The sequence below is a fragment of the Danio aesculapii genome, chromosome 20 (assembly GCF_903798145.1).
Source record: "Danio aesculapii chromosome 20, fDanAes4.1, whole genome shotgun sequence".
Taxonomy (NCBI): Eukaryota; Metazoa; Chordata; class Actinopteri; order Cypriniformes; family Danionidae; genus Danio; species Danio aesculapii.
In genome coordinates, this window is record NC_079454.1 from 5,374,007 (window position 1) to 5,401,791 (window position 27,785).

Genomic DNA, 27,785 nt, shown 5'->3' on the forward strand with positions numbered 1-27,785 from the left:
TGAGAGTGCAATGTGAATAGCCATGAAAATAGAAGAATCAAAGTAAATATCAGTTGCTTTAAAATTATTTTTAAGATTTGGTAACATCGATTAATGACAAGTATATGGATAATTCCATTAATTTCAAAAAGAATCCATGTTGTCAGAATTGTCCAGAAACACAGTTGTGTTACAACAATTCCGGCTCCATTTGGGATTTTTGTAGGGTGAAATCCCCAAGCAGGTTTGCCCTGAGAGGTGTCGCAATTGGGGAAAAGGAAAGTGAGTGCATAATGCTAGTGGCTTATAATCAAGGGACCCAGAATCCCTAGTGATGCCACCGTTTCTGTTGTGTTCAGATAAATTTTGTCACATGTTTTTGGTCATAATTGACAACAGAAAGCTGTTTGGTTTGAACTGATGTTCAAATGTGACAAATTACCATTTTAAAATTAATTTAGAGGTGGCACGGTGGCTCAGTGGTTAGCACTGTTGCCTCACCGCAAGAAGGTTGCTGGTTAAGAGTCCCGACTGAGCCAGTTGGCATTTCTGTGTGGAGTTTGTATATTCTCCCCATGTTCATGTGGGCTTCCTCCCGGTGCTCTGGTTTCCCCCACAGTCCAAATACATGTGTTATAGGTGAATTGAATAAGAAAAATTGGATGTATTGTTTTCCAGTACTGGATTGTTGCACATTCGCTGTGTATAACATATGCTGGAATAGTTAGTGATTTACTCTGCTGTGTGCGTCTGTCTGAAATAGAGACTAAGCCAAAGGAAAATTAATATATTATTAATTTATCTCATACTTTCAGTCATATTTTCCATACATTCAAAGCATTCATACAGATTGCCTTTAAAATCAACTCCAACACCCAGCAAGACCGCAAGTGTTAGGCTCATTTGGTGTCAGCTGCCCATTGACAAATCCTCAAAATAATGTAAGAACGTACAATACTCCACGCAGCTTCAAACTCAGCAGTATTATCTGCAATACAACAGAGTTACACCACAGCCTAAAATCTATAGGGGACATTAAAGCTGCGGCAGATGTCTGATGAATAATGTACTATACATCATAACGCACTCAACTTCACAGGGATCTTATGCTAATAACATCATTAAATCCAATCAAAAGCTCATTTATAATTGCTCCATTATTAACATGACCGCACTGCCAAGGATGCTTGAAGGAGGGACGTAAACTCAAGCTTCACACACAAATGATATACAGACACCAACTCAAATCATGACGAGGGTGTCAAACGGCTATCGAAGGGATCTGGTTCTATCCAACGATCTTTCTCGGGCCCTGTTCAGAGCTTGCTGGAAAGGAGAAGTGAAAGGAAAGCTTGAATTCGTCCGCGTCAGTCATGTTTCACCAAGTCTTATTTACTAAGCAGAGTTTGTGGCATAGCCGCAGAGACCAGCACTTCCCCCAACCGAGGTTGAGACCCCTGAACCAGGACAGGGGGAGTGTGAGGTAATGGTAACATGTCTCTAGTTCGGGTTTTACCATTCTTTTCTTCTTTTTCCGGCATATGTTCTTTTTTGGCTTCTTCCAGAACCAATCGAACAGCCTCGTTGAAAATGGCACGGGGGTCGGCTTTAGGGAGTTCAGGACAGTTGCAGCGGGCACGAAGTTCAAGAGCCTATAACAAAATGTAAAGTAACACACATTAAAGAGAAACTATTATCGCAATTTACAAATGAGTGTCCACCGTGTGTGCAAACAACCAGATTATAATGGATATAACCAAGTCAGTTTGTCGATGGCAATAGCTAAGTGGTTATGTGTGCTGACCAAGCGGCAACCTCCCGCTCTCCCTCGGGAAGTCAATACGGAAGTAGCTGAAACTGCAATTCATCGAAATTCCGCTAGTCCTGGCTCCATATGGAGAAAATTTCAATTGAGCCCACTGTTAAAATGGCTAACTTTACAACAGAAAAAAAGGTGTTTACAGCCTGGTACAAAGAACGATTTCGGTTCAAATGGCTAATATTACCCTTCATGACAACTGTGAGGGGGTGAATTTTTTATAACTCATCCATTTCCTTTATATTAGGCTATATTAAGTTTGCGTAATTAAGGGTGTGGCCACTAGGTCGAGTGACAGCTAGGTCTCGCTGGTCGCCGCCACTTCACCTCAGCTGATTCCGGCTGATTAGCCGCTGAACTCGGCATATTCATTGTATTTTTGTGTTGTTTTATGTGGCTATACGCAGTCAGTTGCCTTTTGGAATTATTTCTTACAATTATCAGATGATATTGGATGCTGTGTGCACTTTCTTGCGCTCACAAACCATTCACATGGCCTCTATTTCCCAGGTGAGTGTAATATACCAAGTTATATACCATCTCTATAAATTCATCGGTTTTATTTAAGATCATTTATCATTTTTAATTTTCTTTAGACCCGTAAAGCACTCCAGAACCTGACAGACTGATTAGCTGTAGGCTCTAGAACAGTAATCTGAAGCATTGTAATACACTGTTATGCCTGGATTTCATCAATAGTCTTGCATTTACTAACACAGAATATATTTGAAGTGTTTGAAAGTAATTCGGGGTTTCCTCCTGTAGAAAAACGTCATAAGAACAATGTTTAGTGGCTCAATGTATTACAACAGAGTTTTTAAAAGTCTAAACACTTTATTGCTATAGTATACAACCAAGCACATGTGGTCAGAACACAAACGAGCAGCAGGTAATGAAGAATTGAGCGTTTCTCCCATAGTAAAACCTGTCTAAGCAGAATGCCAGCATGGGTCTATAGCTCCGCTCACGCTCCGCCTCTTTGCCCTTATTTGGTATCCCTCGTTTGGTGCCATGACGTGCGAACAAAATAGCGACGGTTGGCCACGCCTACTGGTAGCTTCTGTTGTGTTCTTCATAAACCTATGGGTGACGTCACAGATACTACGTCCATATCTTTTAGTCTATGGTGCTGACATATAACTATGGTGCTCGTGGCGACCAGAGTTCGATTCCCGGCGCCAGGTCCTATGCCGACTCTTCCCCTCTCTCTGCTCCCAATGCTTTCCTGTCTGTCCTCCACTATCCTATCTCAATAAAAAGGTGATAAAAACAGTAATCCAGCAGGTGGTGGCTATAAAACGGCAGAAATAACAGTGCCTTGGTTGCTGCAGTAAACAAAGCAGTGTGATGTCAAATCTAGTAAGATTTTATTGATATATTTGCAATATTAGCAGATTAAATTCAGGCATAATTTAGCATAGAATAATACATTGTACAAGCAAAAAAGATACAAAATTGAATACCTTGTAAAATAGCATTTAAGGGTACAGTATTTAAGTTTGACACCCAGTGGCTGAACTAGGTATTGCATTCCTGGATCAAAACAAACACAAGCACAGGTTGCCAGATTAAAGACCAACAGGGGCAAGTCTGACGACCGAGCCTAAAGGCTGATTTAAATTGTGTTCTATATAAAAGCAATGGCACATGATAGAAGGAATATTTACCATATTAAAAGGAGTTTTTGTTCTAGCCAACACCTGAGGTTGATATTTTAGAGACGGCTTCTATTTCTCAAAGGTGAACAACTGAAAACTGACAATGATCACCTCAGGTACACCTCATGTGCTTTAATCAGTGTTGAATGCTAATAATGTGAGTTGGAATGCCATTTTACATGACATTTATTGGCCTAGAACTTAAGCAGTAGCTGATTTACCTCAGTTTACATCAGTTACACTATTTGATATTGTACTTTAGACTCAAAACCAACACATCAGTGACTCAGCATGTACATTTAATAATGATAAAGAGGCTTAATAAGTGTGAGTGAGTGCATATAGAGTGGAGGAACTATGACGTCAATTTGTATGCAAAAACCCAGAAGCGAGTTAGCATTTTAGCAGTTACGGTTCCCTCGTCCTAAAGCCAATGGGATTTTTAAAATGGGATTTTGGTTAAATTGATTAAATAATGTCCGTGGTTAACACAAACTCAAGATACTTTGACGTTTTATTCTACGATATTGACAATATTAATTTTTTAAATCACTTACGCTCCTTTAAAAAGACGGTTATTATTTTATTAGTTAATATTTGTTGTTCCTAAAACTTGGATTGACGGCAAGACTTTTGTTAGGTGGTGTACATATTTTTTATGCATTAACTATTTAGAAACCTCCAGGTTTAGTCGTGTAACCTCAACCATCATTGTCTGAATCTGTTGACATAAAATAAAAATAACAACACACTAGATTTGAGGTATTTTGAGCTGAGTAAACTTCTGAGTATATTCTGGGGACACCACAGATTTATATGATACAGTATCTTGTGAAATAGGGGGGGGGGGGGGGGGTGTAATAAATCTATTTTAATGCAGCATGTTATGAGCTTTGACCTTTCACGTATATATACCTTCCATCTTGTCATCCTCACCCAAGTGACTCCGATTTAGATGGATGGATAGAATAGTTACATGAAATCTAGATGTATTGGAATAGAGATTTGGAAAAAATGGACTGATCTAAATTGCGATCTAAATGGATAGTTTGGAGATCTGGATGGATAGATAGATGGATGGATGAACATCGACTATGATCTCCAACATTAAAGACATCCAGACTCATTTACAAAGATTGATTTGACAAGTAAATGACCTCTACCGCATTCTGTCTGTGACCCCTGAACTTTGACCTCCCACCTCCATTAGGGTTGATGAGAAACATACAAACCTTCATAATACCAGATCAATAATGCCTCTGGAAATACCAACAAATAGCACAAAGGACAGTTAAATCTGCGTGAACATGAAGTTGTTGAGACTTTTATTTCAGTATGTTGATGTACTTTCAGCTGAAATGGAATATTGAGAAGGGGGCGGGGCTTTATTTTTCGCGCATCATTCCCTCAAAGCACACTAACGGTGAGAGGAGTGTGGTTGAGAATATTGTGGCTGAAGCGGTCAAACTGACGTCGACAGAGAAGGACCACCACTCCAAATGTGGAAGCAAATGGTCAGAGTTTGATTGAAGATTACCAAAACAAACATTTGGATTTTCCAGTGAATTAAATTGCACGGATTAATTGGTTACCAAAAGAATAACAAAGTACGCCAGCAAAATAAATCTTATTAATGTTGATTTCACACATACTTTAAAGATATTCATTCATTCATTCATTTATTCATTTTCTTTTCGTCTTAGTCCCTTTATCAATCCGGGGTCGCCACTGCAGAATGAACTGCCGAGAGTGTATTGGTGTTTCCCAGTGATGGGTTGTCGCTGTGGCGATTCCTGATTATTAAAGGGACTAAGCCGAAAAAGAAAATGAAAGAATGAATAAAAGAATGATAAACAATTGAAAAAGAATTTTTAAAAACATTTAAAATGGCCATTATTTTAATCATCTTTGTGAACATAAGTATTCATATTTTCAAAGAATCTCAATCAAAGAGCAATCAGACAGGCTGCGTCCGAAATCGCATACTTCCATACTATACCGTACACTAAAATCAGTATGTGAGCCCAGCAGTATGTCCGAATTCATAGAATTTTTAAATCAGTATGTGAGAAGTATCCGGATGACCTACTACTTCTGATGAGATTATGAAGTGCGCATCCCATGCACGCTACGCTATCCCATGATGCCCCAGAAGAAATTCATGGCTGCGTCCGAAACTGCCTACTACTAAGTAGGTACTGCATTTGAATCTAAACGTACTACTCGGCCGTTAGAAAAGTACATTCTATACAGAATGAATGTGAGCAGTATGAATGGTATTCATTTTGTCTCACACACACACACACACACACACACACACACACACACACACACACACACACACGCACAAACATAAAAAGGCATATGCACAAACACAAGCGCACACAAACACACTGCACACACTGCACACACACCAAAAACACACATAAATACACACATGCACAAAACAAACACACGCATACAGACTGCAAACACACACAAACCCACACACCACACACAAACAAAACACACAAGCAAACACACACGCACACGAACACACATGCACACAAACAAGGTGGAAACACACAAACACACTGCACACAAAAAAACCCTACATACGATGCACACACACATATTGTACACACAAACCCACCCACAACACATACAAACAATACACACATGCAAGTAAACACACACAAACATAAATACACACACACACACAATCAATACACAAAGCATACGCACAAACACACAAACTCACACACACAAAAAGAATACACATAGGCAAGAACGCACAAAAACACACATGTACAAACACAGGCTGCATGTACAAACACATATGTACAAATGCACACACACACAACCAACCACACAGTCACACACAATCAATACACACATAGAAGCACACACAAACACAAATACAAACATGGACAAACACAAACCAACACACCACGCACACACATTAACACAGACCATACACACACAAACTTACACAGACAAACACAAAGACTCACACACTCCACTATGGTAATTGTCTTTAGTAAACATGCGGAGGTCGACTCTCCGTTGATTCAGGTTAAAGAAGATGAGAACAGAGAGAGATGGAGGGCGTTTTAAAGGAACTTCCCCAAGGAGAAATAGCTTCCGCTCAACAGAAACACACACGCATTACAGCTGATGGACAATTAGTGTCCTGCCCATCTGTTCCCTCAGTGTCTGCGGCGTTTCAGTACACAAGCCGGACCGCTAAGAGTTCAAGCTCAAGGTTAAGCAAGGCCCCTGCATACTACTAAAATACACACTTTCACCAACATCATCTTCCACCGCAGCTTTGGATCAAATATTAGCCAGCCATTTTGTAAAGTAGCTAGTGTATGACAGGGAGGGAGAGTGTGTCCACAGTCCTCTACAGTCTGTGGTTTACTATATAAACATTACAGGAGGTTACAGGGGTGGTCCACTACAATATCATGTTTTTTTTCTAATTATTTTTTAGGGGTTTTCACCATTATTGACAGGACAGTGGAGATTAACAGACAGGAAAGTATGGGGAGCAGAGAGAGGGGAAGGATCGGCAAAGGACCTCGAGCCAGGAATCGAACTCGGGTCGCCGCAAGCTCCTGGGTGCTATATATCGACGCACTAGGCTATTGGCGCCAACTAATATCATGTTTTAACCTTTGGTTGATGTGTAATGCATACCTGCCAACACTCCCGTTTTTCCCGGGAGTCTCCCGTATTTCAGATCCATCTCCCGTCCACTTCCCGTATTGCTCTGTCTCCCGGAAAACTTCCGGAATTCCACCCTCCACCACTCCTCAGCTTTTTTTGGTTCAGTCCCCAAGCACACCGAACCAACCGCGCAAACATCTTCATGCCTGCTTCCCAGTTCGCGCACACCCTGCCCCCCGCGCAACCCCGAATAAAATCTCACTTGGCAGGTATGGTGTAATGTAGCTGTGTAAACATAAACAGCATCTCTGAATGTAAGAAACTCAAACTTAAATGCAAAGGGGGAGACATTTGGGAATGAATTTTGGGAAATACAAAAAAATACATCCGGACTAGTGAGATGACAAGCGCTTCAGGTAACGAGCATCAAGCGCATCTGGGCTTCCAAAGGACACGACACAACGAGAGAAGTGCTTACAGTTTAATTGTAATTATGTTTCAGAGAATTATAAAGAAGATATAGCTAGCATTCTGCTGAGAATTTTAGTAAAAATCTGCGGATTTCTGCGGAATGATTTTGGGAGTATCATAACTAAAACCTTAATATGTGAAATCAAAAATAATATCTATTTAACTTTTATTTAATGTTTAAAATGCAAATTAGATTCACTTTATTTGGTAAACAAAGCAAGTCTCTCATATAATATCTCTACTAAAAGAGAACATATTACTGTACAAACTGCATTGTGCATAAATCAGATGAACATTTTCATAATAGTTGATAATGTTACTGTAATTAATTTAAAAAGGGAATAAATATAGATTTACACACATTTACTCAAGTAAATAAACAGAATTAATGATGGGCTGAAAATCTGCGGAATACTGTGGAAAATCTGCGGAATTCTGCGCATGTAGATTCCGTGTGGGCCTACTCATCTCATAACTCATTAAGAGAATAAGCTCAACCCTGTTAGACCATGCGCCGCAACGCAGAGCGTTTTTTTTTCATCCTTAAAATAGCAAAAGTGGATTTGGACACACCCTTAATGCTTTTGCACCCTGCGGTTTAGACTTTGCGCCTAGATTGTTAAATTAGAGCCCAAAAAGTTAAGGGGTCAAAGCCAGTTTTCAGATGCAGGAACTACCCCATCTGGATGTTTCTTTTAAATTTGGTATGAAATGGAAGTTAAAATTGTCCTTTTTTTCAGTATTTTTTTCGTTTTCCGCATACCGCAATGTGTATCCAATTGAAACGGTTCTGAAATGGGATGCATGATTTTGTCTTTTGGGAACCCATTGGATTGTTGGAAGATGGGCGTTGCTAACAATATGGAAGAAAAATTGATGAATGGATGAAGGCAGAGCAGAAATAAGAACCACACTGATAGCTCCGTCCTAAAAACATTCCATGTGGCCAGAAGCTTTAAGATTGATTATTATTATTAATATTATTATTATTATTTTACATTTAATTAAAGAGGTAGTAAAAGACAGTCCAGTTCACTGTACTCAAATGGTCTCCACAGTCACCAGACCTCAATCCAATAGAGCACCTTTGGGATGTGGAGGAACGGGAGATTCACATTATGGATGTGCAGCTGACAATTCTACAGCAACTGCGTGATGCCATCATGTCAATATGGACCAAAATCTAAGAGGAACATTTCCAATACCTTATTGTCTCTATGCCATAAAGGATTAAGGCAGTTCTGAAGGCAAAAAGGATCCAACACGGTACTAGTAATGTGTACCTAATAAAGTGGCCAGTGAGTTTGTACAGTATACTGCATGGTCAAGTAAATTCAGAGCAAATTTTTGCATGTGACAGACATGGACAAACACGTCCTCAATCCAGTTTTCACATTAGGATGATAATTTGACTGTCATCATGAATGTTGTCAATTTTACAAGAGGAGATTACGGTTGCTCAGAATCAGAAATAAGATCTTAATAGAGCTAAACTCACACTTCAACAAATCACTCTCTCACAATTCATGCACTGCACTATATATATATATATATGTTTAAGTCCCACATAACAGCTCACACGATTAATTATTTATCCTCCATCACTCATGAAGACTCTTTTTCTGTGGTTTTTGCTACTGATCTAAGATCCAGATATCAGAATGGATCCTTTAGGCCTTTTTTAAGGCCCTTGTGTTTGGTTTTCCCCTCCGGCAGATGAGTTTATCTGTTCATTTCCACATAGAACATGGACTGTAAATACTGTGTGCTGAAGGTGGAGCTGCTCCAGAGCACAGGGGTCTCCAGACGTCTCGTTAGCTTTGGATTTGAGATGAGTCTGCGAGCCCGGTGGTGTGTTTTGATGGGAAGTCTTTAAATCCAGAGAACACTGTATCTAGGACACACTCTTTCATTTAAATGCAGAGAACAGCTCTTTCTACAAAACAAAAAAAGCATGTGCGCTAGTAGATCAGCAAACACTGATCAGATGAACCTCTTATCACAATAACTGAACAAAGACTTATCTGTTGCTTTGCTAAACAGTCAATTTTACAAGATAAAAATCTGTTTCCTTCCATTAGATCTCAAGATTCTCCAAATATTAACACATACATGCATGGGAGTCAAAGGCAAAAATGTCCCATTTTTTTGCATCATGTTTAATATATTTTTAATTATTTTTAGTTATATTTAATTATATTTAGTTAATATATACAAAAGAAATGTTAAATGCACACATTAAATGTTCCTTCATCATTCATTTTAAAATATATATTTTTTAATTCAACTAAATATTATTCTGACCTACACTTATTAAAAGTATATAACAGAATAAGTGATCATTTTATGTATAGTTACACTATATATAACAATAGTTACACTTAATGGCATGTAAATCATGGTAAAAATAAGGAATAGATTATTGACATTTATTCACATTTCAAAAAATTTAATTAGCAATAAAGTAATATGGGTAAATTATATATTTTTATTAAATAAACAAATAATTACAATTTATTTATTATTACTATTTATTAGTGCTAGGCAAAAATGTATTAAAAATTAATTTTTAATCGCAAAGATCGCAATTAATTGGATTTATTATATATATATATATATATATATATATATATATATATATATATATATATATATATATATATATATATATATATATATTTTTTTGTATATATATATGTGTGTATATATATATATATATATATATATATATATATATATATATATATATATAATACACACACATCATATGTAAAAACAAACTTTAGTTTTGGATGTGATTAATTACAATATTAATCTTTGCTCAGCACTACTATTTATTAATAATTTATTGTTTTATTACTTATATTTATAATTTATTTATTATAAGTTTTTGTTTTTTCCAACAATACTAACCGATTGTTCATTTTAATCTTCCACACTGCATATGTTTGGCCCTTTTCTTAGAGACAGAACTGTAAATTATGAGAAAGGACAGATCAATGGGATTGCGAATGCCACTGGGAAATAATGCATGGACTCCAATGCTTGCTACAGCAGGCCGTGGCTTTGATGGCTCTTTGATGGTTCTTTCTTTTTAGATCAATTGCTTTAGCATCTATGCTTTAAGTTTAAGCCTGATGCATGGTTTGTAAAGATTTGACTCAAGTAGCCTCATCTTAAGCGTTGTGTTTGTTTTACCTCAGGAATGAGGCGGTCCAACTGTCTGACACGGTTCTGGTGAGAGGGGTGTGTGGAAAGCCACTCCGGCATGGTCGGCTGACCACTCAGCTGATCAAAAATCTCCATTTGCTCCCAAAACACTGGGCCTGCCCTCACATCAGCACACGCCTGACAGAAACACGCAAACAGATGGCATGTTAAAGCCCCGTCATCATCAAAAGAAGCATACATGAAGATGATAAAACACACACATGTTGGTTTTGGTGGTTTATGAGGACTCCTCATAAGCCTAATATAATTTATACTGTAAAAAAAGTATATTTTATGGCCTAACCATAAACCTAACCTCAACCAACCCAACCCACACAAAAAACATGTGCCAAATTTAAAGTAACACTTTAAAGGGGACTTATTAAGCAAAAAGCAGGGGACCTATTATGCAAAAAAGAACCTATATGATTTGTAACTGCTTTGAATTACAAGGAGACAAGGCATGTTCTCATAATCCATCTCAACATTGTAATACCTTCATCATACCCATGTCATTAAACACATTTGTGTCCTATTAAACCACAAAAACCAGTACACACATACATCAACGAGTGTGTTACGTCATTATCTGGGGCTGGTTTGAGGTTAGCATGACTCATGGCTAGTCTAGCTGTTGCAGAAACATGCTAGTGTCCTTCACACCGGATCTGGGTCCGTTTACGAGCAGCATGAGGTCCATTATTACTACTATAAGAGATAGAAGGGAATTGACAGCTTCTCCATAATGATGCCAGGCATGGGATGAGGAGAAAACACGCTGTCATGAAGAGCACCGTGAATCAGACACTGCAACATACTGAGAAACCGCTGCCATTTAGGCGGAGCGTAGAGAAACAGTGCCATCTTGAGGCTTGAAAGTATACTGCAGCTTTTAAAGGAGCCACAAGATGGGATTTTAACATTCATTAAGACGATAGTTCATACAAAAAATAATGCTCTGTCATGATTTGCTTACTCTCCACTTGCTTCAGACCTGTTTGACTTTCTGTTACACACAAAAGAAGATATTTTGAAGAATGTTGGAAACTGGTAAACATTGACTTCCATTGTATTTTTTCTACAGAATCAGATCAGAAAGAGCTTTATTGGCAGGCATTTTTACACATACGAGGAATTTGTTTTCGTGACAGAAGTATCCACAGTGTAATAAAACGACAGCACAAAAACACAGCAATTTAAAAAGTAACAGCAGTACCATGGTACTAGCATTAGGATAGATATCAATGGCTACAACATTCTTCAAAATTTCTTCTTTTGTGTTCAGCAGAAAAAAAGAAACTCAAAGTTTTGGAGCAACTCGAAGGTGAGTAAATAGTATGTGAATTTACGTTGTTGGATGAACCACCCCTTTAACAAATCCTGGTTTGTTTTGGTCAAAAATATATTCATTAAAATGTCAAAATAGTGTAGAGTTTTTTAGTCAGGAAACAAAACTTTGTAAATGCTTGAATCCTATATAAATCAGACGAAATTATATTTCAAATGTCATGCATGCTTGAGTGTTTGTGTATGGAGAAACTTCAGGGTTCATAATATATTTATATTGTTATAATACTATTCATTTCAGTTTTTGCTTTGCTGAGAATCAATCCCATATCCTTGGCATTGCTAGTGTCATGCTGTATGATACTATTTGAGCGACAGAAAAAAGGGATAGTTCACATACAACATATATATACATTATATATATATATATAGAATGTGAGAGAGTAGTAACCATTGATCAATGAACCTAATTTTATGCTTGTATATGTGTATATATATATATATAAATATCTTCTTTTGTGTTCAACAAAAAAAAAGAAACTCGTAAAGGTTTGGAACCACTTGAGGGTGAGTAAATAGCAAGTACACTTTAATTTTAGAGTGAAGTATGCCTTTAAAGATAGCTTTAAGAACTTCACATGCAAAATGTACACACTCACCAGCCACTTTATTAGGTACACGTTACTAGTACCGGGTTGGACCCCTTTTTGACTTCAGATTCAACAAGGTATTGGAAATATTCCTCAGAGATTTTGCTCCATATTGACTTGATAGCATCACGCAGTTGCTGCAGATTTGTCGGCTGCACATCCAGAATGCCAATCTCCCGTTCCACCACATCCCAAAGGTGCTCTATTGGATTGAGATATGATGACTGTGGAGGCCATTTGAGTACAGTGAATTTATTGTCATGTTCAAGAAAGCAGTCTGAGATGATTCACGCTCTATGACATGGAGCGTTATTCTGCTGGAAGTAGCCATCAGAAGATGAGTACACTGTGGTAATAAAGGGATGGACATGGTCAGCAACAATACTCAGGTAGGCTGTGGTGCTGACATGATGCTCAATTGGTATTAACGGGCCCAAAGTGTGCCTAGAAAATATCCCCTACACCATTACACCACCACCACCACCACCATCATCCTGAACCGTTAATACAAGGCAGGACAGATCCATGCTTTCATGTTGTTGACGCCAAATTCTGACCCGACCATCAGAATGTCGCATCAGAAATCGAGACTCATCAGACGAGGCAATGTTTTTCCAATCTTTCATTGTCCAGTTTTGGTGAGCCTGTGCAGATTGTGGACTCAGTTTAATGTTCTTAGCTGACTGGAGTGGCACCCGGTGTGGTTTTCTCAGTTGTAACTAGTGGTTATTTGAGTTACTGCTGCCTTTCTATCAGCTCGAACCAGTCTGGCCATTCTCCTCTGACCACTAGCATCTACAAGGCATTAGCGCCCACAGAACTGCCGCTCACTGGATATTTTCTCTTTTTCAGAGCATTCTCTGTAAACCCTAGAGATGGTTGTGCGTGAAAATCCCAGTAGGTCAGCAGTTTCAGAAATACTCAGACCAGCCCGTCTGGCAGCAACAACCATGCCACGTTCAAAGTCACTTAAATCACATTTCTTCCACGTTCTGATGCTCGGTTTGAACTGCAGCACATCATCTTGACCACGTCTACATGCCTAAATGCATTGAGTTGCAGCCATGTCATTGGCAGATTAGAAATTTGCATTAACAAGTACTTGGAGAGGTGTACCTAATAAAGTGGCCGTTGAGTGTGATTTATCGTAATATATTAGCATTTTAATCACAGACATTTAACATAATGTACGTTTTCTTTTTTGAATCGACAACATAAAGAGTCCGAAATAAATTGAGAGAAACATTTGTGCATCACCATATGCCCTTTGATTCATGAATGAATCCGTTTTTGAACTAATCATCAATGATTGAATGATTCTGATGATACTGTATCTAACGATAACATCTACCTTTGCAGCCATCTGTAGGCCAACCTGATCCGCCTCAGCCTCCAGCTTCCGACTGAACGGCCGGTCAAATAAAAACTACAACAACAGACAGAGAACAACAAGAGAGAAAATGCAGTTAAATCAGCTCTTCTGACAGAGCACACGCTGCAGTTATATTGGATGAACACAAGAGGATGAACAGAATGAAGTGAACCATATTTGGAGAACAAAACGACTAGGAGATAAAACGCCCAGCCATTAAAATGGAATGCATGTTAAATCTAATTGAGGAATATGATGAAAAACAAGAAACAAAAGGGATTGAAACACCTACAAAAATGAGCAAGAGAGTACACCGTCTCTCAGAAGAAAAACACAATAACAGAAACCTAAAGAACAATTAAGTTGAAAGAGGCCCTTTGTTTCACGCCGCACAGCGATTCCGCAAATGCTAATTCAATATCCATTTAGAAGACAAATAAATATAGCTGAATTTTAAGTAAGCTCAAATTGAAGTCCTTACAAAGCCAAATAAGATCTCCTCTGAGATACTGTTATTGTTTTACAATAGTGCCGAGAGAGTACTTGAGGAGCTTTTCTTTGAGCTCGAGTGGAGGAGCATAATTCACATTTAAAGGCTTTCAGGGATTTTGGAATCAATTTCTAAGGAGTGTTTGCATCTTTAATGGACAAACTGAACCTAAACAGAGCCTAATCATTGTGGTGAACAAACTACATCAGAAAAAATATATAAAAAAACATGATTTTTATTCAATCAGCAGCTTTTTTTCTTTTTCTTTAACAAACTAAACTTTTAGATAGACATATTAGAATCATCTAAAGCAGGGGTGGGCAAACTCGGTCCTGGAGGGCCGGTGTCCTGCACAGTTTAGCTCCAACTGTAATCAAACACACCTGCTTTTAGATTTCTAGTGATCTTGAAGACACTGATTAGCTTGTTCAGGTGTGTTTGAGTAGAGTTTGAGCTAAACTGTGCAGGACACCGGCCCTCCAGGACCGAGTTTGCCCTCCTCTGATCTAAAGTGCCAGTATAATCTTACAAAAATCAATATAATGCAGCTCTTCTGAAAATTGGAAAATCCTGGAATATGATGTCACCTGCACTAGTTTGCCTTGAATCCAGTGTCCCAGCGCTGCTAAACTGTCCCGGGGACAGACCGCCCAGATCGCCGTCAGCAGGACGAGAGACAACAGCTCCACCACGTGAGACAAACTGGCCTGCTCTGCCTGAGAGAGGGAAAATTCATTACAGACTTTTCCGTCTTTGTTGATATTTGCCGTTTATATACTATGCTAATTTGTTTGTATTTTGCTGCTAAGAACCATTTCTTACAGCCCATTTTCCGACAGCATGCCCAATTAGGAAGAATGCCGAAAGAACAAACAAAAAAGAAACAAGCAATTTAACAAGGAGAGACATAATGAATCACAGTGAATCGTAATTACAACATTCTGCTTACAGAAGGGCAGAAAAAAAATAAGACTAAACATGTCTGTGAGTGACCGAGTGTGTGCCGCAAAACTAATTTGTTGAGTAATTATGCCAGTTATAGTCATAGAGTTGTATATGCTAATAAAAGGTGATAAACAATGTGTTATTTATTATAATATGGTCTGTTCTGTATTGTAAGGGTTAGGGCTGCTCGATTATGGGGAAAATTATAATTACGATTATTTTGGTCATAATTGTAATCACGATTATTCAGAACGATTACAGTTGAAGTCAAAATTATAATAGATACTTCCCAAATGATGTTTAACAGAGCAAGGAAATTTTCACAGTATGTCTGATAATATTTTTTCTTCTGGAGAAAGGTTTATTTGTTTTATTTTGGTTAGAATAAAATCTTCCATCATGTTCAGTTTATTTAATATATGCGAGTGCCGCAAAGGTGTCAGAAAGTTCAACCAGGTGCCATGAAATCAACCTGCTGCATTTAATCCCTGTTGCTGTGTCTTTAATCTAACGTTAAGTTCCATAATAGAGCAGGTTTTAGATCTATAGACCCCTTTTAAAATGGCCAACTTTACAGCAGAAAAAACATGTTTACAGCCTGGTAAAAAAAACGATTTTGGGTCATATAGTTAATATTACCCTTCATGACAACTGTGAGGGGGTGAATTTTTTTATAACTCATCCGTTTCCTTTATATTAGGTTATATTAAGTCTGCATAATTAAGGGCGTGGCCCCTTGAGTGACAGCCAGGTCTCGCTGGTCGCCGTCACTTCACCTCAGCTCATTCCGGCTGATTAGCTGCTGAACTCGGCGTATTCATCATATTTTTGTGTTGTTTTATGTGGCTTTACACAGTCAGTTGCTGTTTGGAATTATTTCCTACAATTATCAGATGATATGGCATGCTGTGTGCACTTTATTGTGCTCACAAACCGTTCACGTGGCCTCCGTTTCGCAGGTGAGTAAAGTTATATACTTGTATACCATCTCTATGAATGTATTTGTTTTATTTAAGATCATTTATCATTTATAATTCTCTTTAGACCTGTAATGCACTCCAGAATCTGACAGATTGATTAGCAGTCTAGAACAGTCATCTGAAGCGTTGTCATACACTGTTATGCCTGGATTTCATCAATAGTCTTGCATTTATTAACACAGACTATACTTTAAGTGTTTGGAAGTAATTCGGGGTTTCCTCCTGTAGAAAAACATCATAAGAACAATGTTTAGTGGCTCAATGTATTACAACAGTGTTTTTAAAAGACTAATCACTTTACTGATATAGTATACATACAACCAAGCACATGTGGTCAGAACACAAACGAGTTGCAGGTAATGAAGTAAGAAGCGTTTCTCCCAAAGAAAAGCCAGTCTAAGCAAAATGCTAGCATGTGTCTGTAGCTCCGCTCACGCTCCGCCTCTTTGCCCTTGCAAACAAAATGGCGATGGTTGGCCACGCCCACTTGTAGCTTTTTTTTACGTTTCTCAGAAACTTACGGATGATGTCACAGATACTACGTCCATATCTTTGACAGTCTATGGTAATGACCCCAAAGTTCGCAATCCAACAGAAAAAATTGCATGTTGTTTTTTTTTCTATGCAACTAATAACTACTATTAACTTAAGTAAGTTTTGGATAAAATATGGCCATACTAATAGTTTAATAAAATGAATTTGATCTTTGGAAATCACCAAGCAAGCCCCCATCATTATCCTGCAACCCCCTGAGGGGTCCCGACCCCCACTTTGGCAACCACTGCATTAGAGCAAACTGAGCAACATTTTACTAAACGTCTTCTTTTTGTGCTCCACAATCCACATACAGCTGAAGTCAAATTATTAGCCCCCTGTATATTTTTCCCCCAATTTCTGAACATCAAAGTTTAATAACTCATTTCTAATAACTGATTTATAATATCTTTGACATTTTTTTCAGCATGCTAGCATTCAGCTTAAAGTGACATTTAAAGGCTTAACTAGGTTCATTAGGCTAACAAGGCAAGTTAGGCTAATTAGGCAAGTTATTGTGCGACAATGGTTTGTTCTGTAGACTATTGGAAAACTAATAATAATATTGACTTTAAAATGGTATTTAAAAAATGTAAAACTGCTTTTCTTCTAGCCGAAATAAAACAAAGAAGACTTTCTCCAGAAGAAAAAATATTATAGGAAATACTGTGAAAAATTCCTTGCTCCGTTAAACATTTGAGAAATATTTGAAAAGGAAAATTCACACAAGGACTAATAATTTTGACTTTAACTTCATTTACTAGTAAGTTTGGGGCAGTCATTTTAAATGAATGCTCATCCAAATCCCTTATGCTCAGCAAGGCTGCATTTCTTTAAAATCTAGTAAAACAGTAATGCTGTTGTAGTTTTACATTTTTAATCATGTTCGTCCTTCATATGTTAATCAAAACCAAGGCTTGATTTTGTGAGTTTTTAACTTTAGCCTTTGTAGTGTCCAATGTCTTTTTTAGCATATTTATTAAACCTAAATATGCCATTTTGTTCAAGCTACAAATTGTAACTATTGATCACAATTGCTGTCATTTCAGAAAATCCATACAAATTATTGCATTCACATACGCTCAAATCAGAAACTCTCAGGTTATACAGTACGTCACATTTTGTGTTAACTTTATTTTCATCCCTATTTTCCTGACTTACTATTGAAAGAATTAACAAGCTGTATACTTTATGAAAATTACAATTTCTGAATAAAAGTCTTCATATTTAGAGTTGTTGTTAAGGTATACAGCATCAAAATATTTTAAAATCATGCAATTTTTTTGTTAAAGGGCACCTGTTTTACCCCTTATACAAGATGTAAGTGTCCAAACTCGGTCCTGGAGGGCCAGTGTCTGGCAAATATTAGTTCCAACCCCAACCAGACACACCAGGGCTAGCTAATCAAGCTCTTACTAGGTTTTCTGGACACCAGTGGTGTAGTCGGGGCTATACGCACGTATACTCAATATGCCTACTTTTTTCCACTAGCTGTTTGGGTATTACGACTTCTGAGGATCAATAATTGCATATAGCCTCGGTATACTCACTTGTTTTTGCCGATTATATTTCCCTTTTAAATGTATACCAATTTTTTTTTTAACTCTCATCCTAATTTGTTGCAATTGGTGCATTTTTGTTTATATTTTGCGCCATTCACCGCCCCCTGACGACCACAGCAGCTGTGAGAAAATTTCGTGGGTTTTTCGAAGTTAACTGAACGATGTCTCGCTGAAACGTTCAGGTAAAATTATAAAACAGTATGGGCGGGTTGGGTGGGTAATAGTACACCTTTTTTTTTAGGACTACACCACTGCTGGACACATCCTCGCAGGTGCGTTGAAGTTGGAGCTAAAATCTGCAGGACACCGGCCCTCAAGGACCAAGTTTGGACACCCCTGATGTAAGATAAGCCTTTGGTGTCTCCAGAACGTGCCAACTCAAAAGTTTCAACTCAAAATACCCATCAGATAATTTATTATAGCCTCCAGAACATGCTCATTTTGGTGTCTGAGTACATTGTAGCTGTTTTTGTAGCCTGTGGCTTAAAATGCAAATGAGCTGCTTCTCCCCGCCCATCGCTCCTACGTGCGTGCCTGCCTGCTTCTCCTATTACATCAGATAAACAGCAGTCAGTGATAGTGACACGGATGAAGCTGAAATACAGCTCATTAGTCAAAAATACCAAGTACGTTTATTTGATGTATTTGCAGTGGAGTTTATTCCAGCCTTTCTGATATTATGAGTCCCACACAAATGCAGTTTGAAAAATGTTCTGTGGACATGTGTATATATGTTATTATAGAAACATGGCACCTGTCAATCAATCGGTGGGGGCGAGGAAAACCGCACTCCTACATCATGTTGCGATGGGCCCCAAAATCACTGAGATTTGGGTCCTATTTTAACGTCAGGACATTTAAAAAAGAGACTTGTTGGGTTTATATCACCACAACATGAATGTGTACACTACACCTATAGACTGTTCTGTCCAAACAGCTTTTTTTCATCATAGGCGCCCTTTGAAGACACCAAGACAAATTTATTACATATTTTAAAATGTAGTTCGTCTGTGATGCCATTCTATTTTGTTTTAATATGCTGATTTGGTTATCAGAACTAATTATAATCAGTGTTGACAATAATCCTTCATAATTTTGTAGAATAGAATAGATTAATAGAAAAAATATGAAATAAATAGTGCATCATTAATAAGATCTTCTTCGCTACTGCAGCTATGGTCATAAACAAATTGCAAAAATTCTAATCTTGGAGAGCGTGTGCACGCATGAACCTGTCAACAAATTGAGAATCATAAAATACTTATCAGTCCGATCGCACATGCTTGGCTTTAAAATGACAGAGCCAGTTTGACAGAAAATGCATTTTACTTTTTCACAGCCACGTCATGTTAGCCCTAATATGAACGTTAAGCTCCTTCACCCCAACCAGACGCACGAGCGCGCAGTGATGCAACAGCTCTGAAACTAAAACATCTCTTTAAACGCAGCCCTTAGTGCCTCAGAGAAAAGATGCCGCTTTCTTTCCATTTAAACCAAGAGAAGAGATGAAAGTAAAACATGACACACGCAAAACAGAGATAAAGCGAGCTCTTGAATCTAATGAAGGGTGTTTAAGTTCCAGAAAAATCAGAGAGACATTGTGAAGGAAGTACAAATCAAGTGTGACTCAAACAACTGTAAAGGCCAACAGTTCGAGGGCCTTATAACCATGTATTACTCATATACATTTACAATAAGTCTGTGTGAACCGGAAGTTGCTGAGACTTTTATTTTAGCATGTTGATGTACTGAAATGTATGCTTGGGGTTACTTTAAACAATGTATTCAGATAAAGTTACAAATTACTTCAAGTATGAAGACATATCATTATTGCCATTTAGCTGTAAATTACAAAGCTAAATGCTCTGCTAATATGAAACCCGAATTTTTAAGCAGAAATGTTTCTTTAACAGGAAACTAGAGATTACAAATTCATTTTTGTTGCTGTTATTAAAGGTTTAAGAAACCCTCCAGTACTTTTTGATGTTGATTGTAGCTGTTTTTGTAGCCTGTGGCTTTAATTGCAAATGAGCTGCTTCTCCCCGCCCATCGCTCCTATGTGCGTGCCTGCCTGCTTCTCCTATTACATCAGATAAACAGCAGTCAGTGATAGTGACACGGATGAAGCTGAAATACAGCTCATTAGTCAAAAATACCAATTACGTTTATTTGATGTATTTGCAGTGGAGTTTATTCAAGCTTTTCTGATATTATGAGTCCCACACAAATGCAGTTTGAAAAATGTTCTGTGGACATGTGTATATATGTTAATATAGAAACATGGCACCTGTCAATCAATCGAAGGGGTTAAGGAAAACCGCACTCCTACATCATGTTGCGATGGTCCCCAAAATCAAATGTTTTTTAACAGATTTGTGTGTTGAGCATCACTTAAGGAAATGTTAGCACCTGTCAGCTTTAATTGTGGGGAAAACTGGATAATTTTGAGCTTCTGTCAGCTGATTTCATCTTCCGGGTTTAAAATCATTTTTGGGGCGGGATCAAAGTCGGTGATGTAAAACTGCAAGTGGAGTGATGACGCATCGGTTTCTCATTGTTATTAATAGCAGAGTTTTCTTATCCTATGAGAAGACCCTGCTTCTTAATTATTCATGACTGCACGTGTCTCCCGAAGGCAAGACAGACTTGCCAAGCTGTGAGACCCTATGTTGATGACTGGGTGAGACCACGTCCACGGACTCTGCATACGGCACGCTAATAGTATTTAGCCATTCATCAAGGGTATGTGTTTGTTTCCATGAACCACTGGGTTTGTTGCATGTTTTTCCCCATGATCCTGTCAGGGCCGATACAGCAAAGCTGTATGTGTGCAGCAAGCATTTTTCGAGAGACCTGTATGAGAATAGGAGAATGGCGGACTTTGTCTTGTATCAGCTGAGTTCATTCACATTCAGACACATCGCCGTGCTGCTGTGTTCAGCTAAATCTTCCAGATTACCAGCAGGGCTAATGGTTGAAATAAGCAGGGCGAGAGACCTGCTGCACTGAGTCTGCATTCAGACCCGGGGATTGAGGGAGAAGTCCTCATTTATAGTGTTTATATAAACATGATAATCTTTATAATGATATAAATTGTGGTTGTGTAATGAAATTACGAATAACAAATGTAGTAGGGCATTAAATTACTGTATATTTTTTTTTTGCATTTTAAATTTGTAAACTATAAAATCTTGCATCTCCTCACAGTTTGTGTCTCATTTTAACTAAACTGTCCGGTTTAGCTCAGCTACCAAATCTGACCTCCGAAGACTACGTCAAAAAGTTCGGACTGCTGAGCGAACCATTAATACAACCCTTCCTACTCCCCAAGAACTGTACTTATCCAGAGCGAGCAGGAGGGCTGCCAAAATCACTCTGGACCCCTCACACCCAGCACACTGCCTCTTTGAACTTTTACCTTCTGGTCGACGCTACAGAGCACTGCGCACCAGAACAGCCCGACACAGAAACAGTTTCTTCCCTCAGGCAATCCATCTCATGAACACTTGATGATAATAATTGTGGAACCAACATCACTACTTGCTATACACATATACACTTATTTAAAAACACACTTTACATGCCATTTTGCACACAACAACTACCCATATAACGTTGTATATAGTAATATACCTGTACATACACTTGTTAATTTGTATATTTGCATTCACTACTTACTTCTGTTTTTAAAGTATATTTCTTATCTGTTTTTTGTCCTGTCTCTGTAATTCTTTTGCACTGTAGAAGCTCTGTCACCAAAACAAATTCCTCGTATGTGTGAACATACCTGGCAATAAAGCTCTTTCTGATTCTAATTTTGTGAGCCAACTGACAACAGTGTTAGTTCCCCTCTTTCTCCCCCTGCTCTGTCGGCCACGCCCACTCCTCCCTCTGCTTGCAGAGCTTCACGCCCATTATGACACATTTTTTGAAAAAATTCTAAGGTAGACTTGAACTGAAAGAGGGAGGTTCATGGCCCTTTAAGCAAATATAATAAAAAGAGAACTTGTACACAAGACAAATGCCTCTTCAACAAGACAACTGATAATAAAGCTCGGGAATCTATGTCATGGCGAGTTGCGGTCGACCATGTTTGTGAACAAACGCAGAAGCACACAATGGAAATCACAACAGAAAAACGACCGTTTTATAGTAATATCTTCTCACGAACACTCAGAATAAAACTGACTAATGTGTATACACTTTTATAATTGCTCTTTAAGTGTCTGAGAAGCTGAAAATTTGCATTCCATAACATTCTGTGTCCAGCGGTGAAGTGTAACTGGAGAAATAAGCATTATTTTATAAGGAGCTGTTGACATGGAATTGAACCAAATTTTGGTGAAAACCCAAACAATCCACACATAAAAATAAAACAAAACAATCTTTAAAAAAATCTTAATAAAACGAGTTACATAACAATGAAATGACACAAGGAGAAAGTACTGAACTACTGAAATGTATTTAATACTGCATATAATAGGCTTTTTTTGGTGATGGCAGCTTAAAGACGTCTCTCATATGGAGAATGAAGTCACATGCATTACTCGGGTGTGAATTTATTTAAGAGTTTCCTTGACTTTTTGCAGTTGGGTCTGTTCTAATTTGGATCATGTTCTCACCACAAACTAACCGCTCCAGAGAAGGTCTTGGTCTGCTTTTTTGGTCCGTTTTGGTGCGCATTCAACCAAACTAAATAAGGCGGGTGTAAAAATGTGAGCCAGCAAAATAAACTTTGTAAATTTGGATTTGACACATACATACAAATTAAAATCGAATTAAATAACATTAAAAGAGAAATTACTTACAGACATGATCATGTCCTTGCTTGCTTTACTTTGCACACTAATCATTAATGAATTAAAATAGGTCCTGATAAAATGATAAACATAATGTTTTTTGCATGTGTGTGGGGGCGGGACTTACTGCATGGCCAATCAGAGCGTGAGCCATCTCGTGTCCCAGTATAAAGGTCAGCTGATGGATGTCAGTTACAGCATTCAGCATTCCTGTGAAGACGAAGATCTCACCATTCTGACACACACACACACACACACTCCAGCTGTGAAATTTAATTAATTTTCTCCTCTAGTAATCAGTATCAATCATCTGCGGTGAAATTTGAACATTCATCTCTCTCTTTATATTGATTTTTATATATATAAAGAAATGTTCACATACAGCTGCAGACTGCCGTCCTGTGAAATTGTAAATATTTTTTACATATTTTCCAGATTTTGCAAGGGACATTTTCACAGTATTTCCTGTTTTACATTTAAATTAAATTAAATTAAATTAAATTAAATTAAATTAAATTAAATTAAATTAAATTAAATTAAATTAAATTAAATTAAATTAAATTAAATTAAATTAAATTAAATTAAATTAAATTAAATTAAATTAGCATCTCGATTCTAAGATCGCATTTGCACGAATATTAGGACCATCCTTATCGTTGAACCCTGCTTTTAAGAAAACTACAATCTAAAATGTATTTTCAACCAGCCAAATTGGCTAGTGATGGTGGCTGTCTAACCCGCCACAGCTAAAATCTTACCACATTTGGCAGGTGTTAATGTCAAGCCCTGTATGTATGTATGTATGTATGTGTATATATATATATATATATATATATATATATATATATATATATATATATATATATATATATATATATATATATATATATATATATATATATATATACAACTGATTCTGTATTTCTTTAGCAAAATGGGCCTTGTCTGTTGGTTTGTGTCAATGTGTTTTGTGGTTAAAAGTTAAAATGTTAATAAAAAGATGCAATAAAAAAAATTATAACATCTAGATCTAACCACGACTCTTTAGGATGTCATGGTCATAACTTATATTTACTCCTAAATGAAAAACAACAATAAACTTTGCAGAGTATATCAGACTGATATTTTTCTGAGTCAGAGTTGTCAAAAAAAAGCTGCTTCTAAAAAGGCAGATTATTTGATAGGATAATGACTGATTTTATTAAACTCTAATAAAATTGTCTAATTGACTCACAGGCAAAACAAACGCATTCATGGTCGGGCTGTCGACCACATGGACAGTCCAAGGGACGGCGGAAATCTCAGCAATGTCCTGGTTCCTCTGGGCCAGAATCTGCACCACCTGCTCCACCACCTGATGCCTGGGGTCCGACGGAGCGATCAGTGAATCCTTAAACTCCTCCATAAACTGAGAGCGAACGGGAGAGAGTGAGACAGGGGAGCAAGAGACCACAGCTCTAATTGAGTTTAAGAATTTGTGTACAGGTCCCGTGCTTTGAAATCTGCATTTTTTTAATTCGATGGTTGACGTAATCTCAACTTAAAATTGAAGAGAGGGTGGGACATAGAACAGCCAATAGCACTTAGTTTTTATCACAGCTCTGCCAGTGAGAGAGGTTGAGCTCAAGCACATCAAATGAAAAGCAAATGAGAAGAGGCGGGGCATGTTAGATACTAGCAGTGTTGACCAAGCTACTTGAGCTAAGATATTAGCTACACTACTTAAAATGTAGCTTAACTACACTAAAAGCTACACCCTGGGAAATGTAGCAAGCTAAGCTAAAAGCTACTTTGCAAAAGTAACCGAGCTACATTAAAGCTATTTGTGCAATTTTCATTTTTAAATTGAAGCAACTTAAATTATCATTCATATCTCAGTGATCCCTAAAACTGTCAGGCAGAATTGTTCAGTTCAGTTATTTACTGTAAATAATATTGTACCAAACAGAAACAAATTATAGTATATAACAGCAAAAACAAAAAATCCAATAAAACCAGGTGATACGCATTTAAAACACTATAGTAATGTATAGTAAAGAGAAATATTTACAAATAAGTATTAAATTACACTAACTTACATACTGTAGTATCATTAATAACTATCATGAAATAATAGTATTTATTATCATCAATTATTATCATCAAGGGTTCATGAGATGAATTGCCTGAGGGAAGAAACTGTTTCTGTGTCGGGCTGTTCTGGTGCGCAGTGCTCTGTAGCGTCGACCAAAAGGTAAAAGTTCAAAGAGGCAGTGTGCTGGGTGTGAGGGGTCCAGAGTGATTTTGGCAGCCCTTCTGCTCGCTCTGGATAAGTACAGTTCTTGGGGAGTAGGAAGGGTTGTACCAGTGATTCGCTCAGCAGTCCGAACTATTCGACGTAGTCTTTGGAGGTCGTATTTAGTAGCTGAGCTAAACCAGACAGTTATTGATGTGCAGATGACTGATTCAATGATGGAGGTGTAGAACTGTTTCAGCAGCTCCTTTGGGAGGTTAAACTTCCTCAGCTGACGAAGAAAGTACAGCCTCTGTTGAGCTTTTTTGACAATGGAGTCAATGTGAGTGTCCCACTTCAGGTCCTGAGAGATGGTGGTGCCCAGGAACCTGAATGATGTATATATATATATATATATATATATATATATATATATATATATATATATATATATATATATATATATATATATATATAATTTATATATCCCTCAGTCATCTTTCCATCAAGCAAGTTTCTCGAAATCCCATTTAAAAAACCCATTGACTTTGGGACGAGGGAACCGGAACTGCTAAAATGCTAACTCGCTTCTGGGTTTTTGCATACAAACTGACGTCCTAGTTCCTCCACTCTATTACTGCTACATAATGATCATCTGTTTTCCCTGACATGGCTAACGTTCAGCGTATATCAGCAAACAAAACCCTCACTTTACCGAATAAACCGTGATACACGCAGATCCTGTAGGTCAGAAAGTATAGTTTATACTGCTGAACAACTCATTTTATCATGGTAAAATAACACAGAAATCGAATATATATCGAACTTATATCAGCTTGATAACCAGTGCTTCAATTGACCAGAACCATCTTTCGGGACATTTTATTGCAAGTGTGATTTTTTTTTATTTGAGCTTAAGTCTCTTTCATTAACCCGGAGGAGGCAGGCTTTATGACTTGTACTGCAGCCAGCCCCCAGGGAGCGATCTAACTCAAAAGCAGGCATGTGGCACACTTGATCTGTCCGTGAAGCATTTTGGTGAACATTCATTGGCTTGACTTAAGTAACCATTTAAATAACCATATCTATGTCTCTATATCCCTTTTTCTTTTTCAAATATTTCCTAAATTATGTTGAACAGAGCAAAGAAATTTTCATAGTATTTGCTATAATATTTTTTCTTCTGAAGAAAGTCTTATTTGTTTTATTTCGGCTAGAATAAAAGCAGTTTTAAATCTTTTTAAAAGCATTTTAAGATCAAAATTATTATCCCCTTAGCTATATTTTATCTGATAGTCTACGGAACAAACCATCGTTATATAATAACTTGCCTAATTACCCTAACCTGCCTAGTTAACCTAACTAACCTAGTTAAGGCTTTAAATGTCACTTTAAGCTGTATAGAAGTGTCTTGAAAAATATCTAGACTAATTTTATTTACTGTCATCATGGCAAAGATAAAATAAATCAGTTATTAGAGATAAGTTATTAAAACTATTATGTTTAGAAATGTGTTGAAAAATCTCTCCGTTGAACAGAAATTGGGGAAAAGAATTATACAGGAGGACCAATAATTCAGGAGGTCTAATAATTCTGACTTCAACTATATAAGAAACACAACTTAGTCTGGCAAATACACAGCAGAGATGACTAAAGTGTGATTGGGGTCTTACCGCATCTGCATTGAATTGTGCTAGTTCTCTGAAGTTCTCCTTGCTGAACACCAGCAGTCGAGTCCTGCCTGTAATTGGAGATTCATCCAGGTGGGTAAAGAACAAGAGAGAGGCGATGAACAGCAGACCCGTCCCAGCTCCTACAAAGTGCCAGCGCCGGCGCCACGTCCACTCACGAAAAAGCTGCTTTTTATTGGCTGGCAGAGCAACCCACCACTTCCTGATGCTCCTAGAGGACAGAAAGAGAGAAACATCTAATCAGAGCCAGAGATTTCACCATTTAACCTCACTCTCAAAGTCCTTAATTACACCTCAAAGTAAGAAACGTGTTTTTTTTTTTTTAAATAAATAAAAAATTTAAATTAAAAAATTAAAACAAAAAATAAATAAATTTTGCAGACAAAACTGTTAAAGTGCACACAACAAGTCATTTTTCACACTGAAAACATGATTATTTGTGTACAGAATTGTGGAGCAAATAAAACTCTATACA

At 37.5% G+C, this 27,785-nt stretch overlaps 2 protein-coding genes across 2 annotated transcripts in view; one reads left to right on the forward strand and one right to left on the reverse strand.

Moving 5' to 3' along the window:
- Positions 1 to 756: 756 nt before the first annotated feature.
- Positions 757 to 27,785, reverse strand: part of oma1 (OMA1 zinc metallopeptidase) — a 32,529-nt gene continuing 5,500 nt past the window's right edge. Inside the window, exons 2-8 of the mRNA XM_056480971.1 lie at positions 27,293 to 27,521; positions 24,642 to 24,815; positions 23,535 to 23,642; positions 15,175 to 15,303; positions 14,077 to 14,151; positions 10,777 to 10,926; positions 757 to 1,631 (exon numbers count right to left, since the gene is read on the reverse strand). Of these exons, the coding sequence (XP_056336946.1) occupies positions 1,368 to 1,631; positions 10,777 to 10,926; positions 14,077 to 14,151; positions 15,175 to 15,303; positions 23,535 to 23,642; positions 24,642 to 24,815; positions 27,293 to 27,521 (1,129 nt within the window). The 3' untranslated portion in view covers positions 757 to 1,367. The remainder of the gene's footprint in view (positions 1,632 to 10,776; positions 10,927 to 14,076; positions 14,152 to 15,174; positions 15,304 to 23,534; positions 23,643 to 24,641; positions 24,816 to 27,292; positions 27,522 to 27,785) is intronic.
- bpnt1 (bisphosphate nucleotidase 1) overlaps positions 12,260 to 27,785 on the forward strand; it is a 70,948-nt gene continuing 55,422 nt past the window's right edge. Inside the window, exon 1 of the mRNA XM_056480980.1 lies at positions 12,260 to 12,263. The gene's annotated coding sequence lies outside the window, so the exon portion shown is untranslated. The remainder of the gene's footprint in view (positions 12,264 to 27,785) is intronic.